Raw genomic sequence first — 4,687 nt, forward strand, 5'->3', positions numbered from 1 at the left:
TATCTACAGCCGTGAGACAGTACCTGAACCCATTCGACACAGGCAAAGGGCCAACCAGGTCGACGTGAACGTGCGAGAATCTACCAGTGGGGGGTTTGAAATCATGCACCGGGGCGTGCACGTGGCGTGAAACTTTAGACCGCTGGCATGGAATACATGCACGCGCCCACATCCTACAATCTTTTTTAATACCAGGCCACACATAGCGCTCAGTCACTAATTTGATAGTGTTCCTAGCGCTAGGGTGACTGAGTCCGTGAACAGCGTCGAATACCTGCTTCCGAAACTCAGATGTAACGAAAGGACGTGGAATCGGCCGGGATACATCACAGAACAGCTTGTCAGATCCAAATGATTTTTCCTGTAAATCCAGAGATGAACCGTCACGAAGTAAACTACGAAGCTCAGTATCTGTAGCTTGCGATAAAGCTAAAGCTTTCAAATCTAGCCCGTCTGTGATGGCATCAATCCGAGATAGTGAGTCCGCGACAACATTCTCCTCGCCCGATATATGCCTAATATCTGACGTAAATTGAGATATAAAATCTAGATACCGGAATTGCCGCGGAGAACACGAATCGAGGGACTTTTTAAAAGCAGAGACTATAGGTTTATGATCAGTGAGTATAAAAAACGGCTTCAACTCAATCATATGCCTAAAATACTTCACTGCCTCATAAATAGCTAAAAGTTCGCGATCGTAAGCGCTATACCTCGTCTGAGCAGGTGTCAATTTGCGAGAGAAGAATCCCAACGGTTGCCAATGACCCTCGACCTGCTGCTGTATCACGGAACCAATCGCGAAATCTGAGGCATCTGTAACTACCGCTAATGGAGCGGAAGGGTCTGGATGAGCCAGGAGAGCGGCATTAGCGATGCTTGACTTGCAAGCATCGAAAGCCTCCCCTGCCTCTGCAGTCCAGACCACTGGGCTGTTGCTCTTCACCCCTGGACCACTTAACAGTGCATGGAGAGGAGCCTGTAATTTAGCAGCGCCAGTAATAAACCGCCTGTAGAAATTAAGCGCACCTAGAAAACGCCTCAGATCCTTAATCGTCTTAGGTCTAGGAAAGTCCTGGATAGCCTTAACCCTAGCTCCTATAGGCTTAGTACCCTCCGACGAAACCAAGTAGCCTAAAAACTCTACTTCAGGTACCGCAAATACACATTTGTTAGCGTTTAACAAAATACCGTGCTCATTGAAACGCTCAAAAACGGCTCTCAAATGAGCTACATGTTCAGTGTCATCAGCGGAGGCTACTAAAACGTCATCGATGAACGGAAAACAGAAATCAAGACCCCTAAGGACTTCATCCATAAACCGCTGAAAGGTTTGCGCTGCGTTGCGCAAACCAAAACTCATAAATGGGAATTCAAAAAGTCCAAAGGGAGTCGTGATCGCCGTCTTTGGAACGTCCTCAGGCGCGACGGGAATCTGATTGTACGCGCGCACTAAATCTAACTTGCTAAAAACCTTGCATTTAAAAAGGTTATGCGAGAAATCAGCGATATGCCGCACTGGGTACCTATCTGGAACAGTCCGTGCGTTAAGAGCGCGATAATCGCCACAAGGACGCCAGCCATTGTCCTTTTTAGGTACCAAGTGCAGCGGGGACGACCAAGGACTCTCCGATCGTCGCGCAATACCCGAGCGTACCATATCCTCAAATTCCCGTTTCGCAATTTTGAGGCGATCCGGTGCCAAACGCCGTGGCCTTGAAAACACAGGCGCACCTGGCGTAGTCTTAATAAAGTGCTGCGTCTGGTGTTTACATTTACGCTCTTGAGGATTACCGGCAGGCCTAATAATGTCCGGGTATTCCTCAAGCAGGGCATGAAATGGCACATTGCCAGTAATGACCTTGATTTGCGCACACTCGCAAGCTGAAGCATCTACAGCGGCTGATGAGAGCAAAGTTATTCCATCGACTAGACGAGCATAGCGAACATCGACAAGCAAACTATAAAACGAGAGAAAATCCACTCCGATAATAGGTTTGCTCACATCAGCAATGACAAAACGCCAACAAAACATACGGCGTAAATTAAAATCAAGCGCTAAAGTTAGCCAGCCATAAGTACTAATAGCAGTGTTATTAGCAGCATAAAGTTCATAATCAGTCTTTTGTAAATGACGACGATGCGCACGCAAAAAACTAACCGGGTAAACACATAAATCGGACCCGGTGTCCACCAAAAACTGCACTTTCGACTTTGCGTCGGTAACAAATAAACGCTTCGACACTGGAACACCTTCACTGGTCGCTACGAGCGACCGACTAACTAGTTTTTTGAGTACGCACAGGGGGAAAGGCACTTATCTGCTTTATCCGCGTATTTGTAGTGGTACCAGCATAGGCGCTGGCCGTCGCCACTGGGCTTGCCCGCCCGCGAACGGCTCCGGGAACGGTTCCGTGGCTTGCCGCGGGACCTCGACCGGGGCGGACCTTGACGGCCCCGAGAGGTGGACATCGCGTCAAGCCTCGACGTCAACGCGTCGATTTTCAGGTGCAACTGGTCGATTACAGAAACTGGAACGCTAGATGCTGAAGCCGCAGCCACCTGATAACCGGGTCCCGGCGGTGTAACTTCATGCACCTTGTCCGCCATCTGGGCTACCGTATCCAAGGGCAAGTTGTCCTGATAAGCGACAATACTCTGTAGCACCGTCGGTAACCGGCTCATCCACAAGTGCCGGATAAAGTCATCCGGATAATCCGCACCCGCTAAACTCCGGATATGCCGCAGGAACTGGCTCGGCTTCCTGTCGCCGAGCTCCTCTTTCGACATCAATTGTTTCAAACGCTCCTGCTTAGAACTCGACAACCGAGCTATGAGCTCTCTTCTAAGTGTACCATATTTATCACTCGCCGGCGGGTTGGTAATAATATCCTCCACCTCTACCGCGTACTTGTATTCCAAAACCGATATGGCGTGATAAAACTTGGTACTGTCACTCGTAATCTTGGTCAAATTAAACTGGCCGTCGAGCTGTGCGAACCACATAGTCGGCTTATCCGGATAAAACGGCGGCGGTTTTACGCTAATGTGACTCACTGCTTCACCAGCGCCGGCCCCCATCCCAGGGGCCTGCACCGGCCTTCTAGGTGTCTCAACCTCGGTATCAGACATTTTGATATTTAAAATTGTAAAACGTCTATAAAAACATAAAACTGTTCTCAATACTAAATGCTTGTTAAAAGATAAAACGATAAAAATGTCTGTTAAAATTTAAAACTCAAACGTTTGTTATAAATTAAAATTGAAAAATAACCGTTACACGGCAAAATTTAAAAAATGTCCGTTATACGGTAAAATCTTAAAACGTCCGTTACACAACCGTCCAATTCAACAGAGGTCACCAAATTATGTAGCAAAATTTTTGAAAAGTTAGTGTTATTTCAGCTATTGCAACATTTTAACATCAATAATCTAATGCACAATAAACAATTTGGTTTTACACGGGGTCGCTCAACAACCGACGCTGGTGTTGAGCTAATCAAACAGATTTTCGATGCCTGGGAGGAGTCACAGGATGCCTTGGGTATCTTCTGTGATTTATCTAAGGCTTTCGATTGCGTCTGTCATGAAACACTGATCAGGAAATTGCACTACTATGGAGTGCGAGGATCGGCACTGAATTTAGTCAAATCTTACTTACACGATAGAATACAAAGGGTCGACGTGAATGGACAGCGCTCACCGGGGTCACTAGTCTCTATGGGTGTACCGCAGGGATCAATATTGGGGCCTTTCCTGTTCCTTATCTACATTAATGACCTGCCATATCTTGTAAAGACCCACCATGATATAGTATTGTTTGCAGATGATACTTCCCTTATTTTCAAAGTCAAACGTCAGCAACAAACTTGTGAAAATGTAAACAATGCTATTTCCGAAGTAGTTAATTGGTTTAGTGTTAATAACTTATTGTTAAATGAGAAAAAGACTAAATGTATTAAGTTTGTAACGAGTAATGCTAAAAATGAACAAGCAAGTGTCGTTGTGAAGGATGAGGAATTGGAACTGGTAGATAGTACAGTTTTTCTTGGCATAACTTTAGATTCTAAACTTCAGTGGGGTCCCCATATTGCTACCCTCTCGAATAGACTGAGCTCTGCAGCATTTGCAGTGAGCAAGATCCGTCAGTTAACAGACGTGGAAACAGCTCGATTAGTTTATTTTAGTTACTTTCACAGCATTATGTCATATGGTATTTTACTATGGGGCAGTGCTTCAGAGATAAATACCATATTTGTTCTGCAGAAGAGGGCTATTCGAGCAATATACAAAATGAACCATAGAGACTCACTTAGAGATAAGTTTAAGGACATTAATATAATGACAGTGCATTGTCAATATATTTATGAGAATATTATGTATGTACATAAAAACATTTGTAAATTTAAGAAAAACTGTGATGTACATAATATAAACACTAGAAATAAGCATAAGCTTGCAGTGCCCTTCACTCGGCTCCATAAAATTAAAAAATCATTCATGGGTAATTGTGTAAGATTTTATAACAAACTTCCTAATGCCATCACTGAACTGTCTTTTAATCGATTTAAACATTATGTAAAGCGTATACTGATCTCTAAAGCCTACTACAGCACACAAGACTACATGAATGATGAAACACCGTGGGATACAAGTATTGTTGAAAACCATTAATTATATAGCTTAT

General features: G+C 44.5%; 1 protein-coding gene across 1 annotated transcript; it reads right to left on the reverse strand.

Moving 5' to 3' along the window:
• Positions 1–2,283: 2,283 nt before the first annotated feature.
• On the reverse strand, positions 2,284–3,132 carry LOC125235624. The gene has a single exon (XM_048142221.1). The coding sequence runs from the start codon at positions 3,130–3,132 to the stop codon at positions 2,284–2,286; it is 849 nt and encodes a 282-aa protein (XP_047998178.1).
• Positions 3,133–4,687: the final 1,555 nt, after the last annotated feature.

Source organism: Leguminivora glycinivorella, chromosome 17, assembly GCF_023078275.1.
Source record: "Leguminivora glycinivorella isolate SPB_JAAS2020 chromosome 17, LegGlyc_1.1, whole genome shotgun sequence".
NCBI lineage: Eukaryota > Metazoa > Arthropoda > Insecta > Lepidoptera > Tortricidae > Leguminivora > Leguminivora glycinivorella.

Bases quoted from the DNA above. Each gene is read 5' to 3' on its own strand.
- LOC125235624 (XM_048142221.1), bottom strand. From the start codon at position 3,132: ATGTCTGATACCGAGGTTGAGACACCTAGAAGGCCGGTGCAGGCCCCT.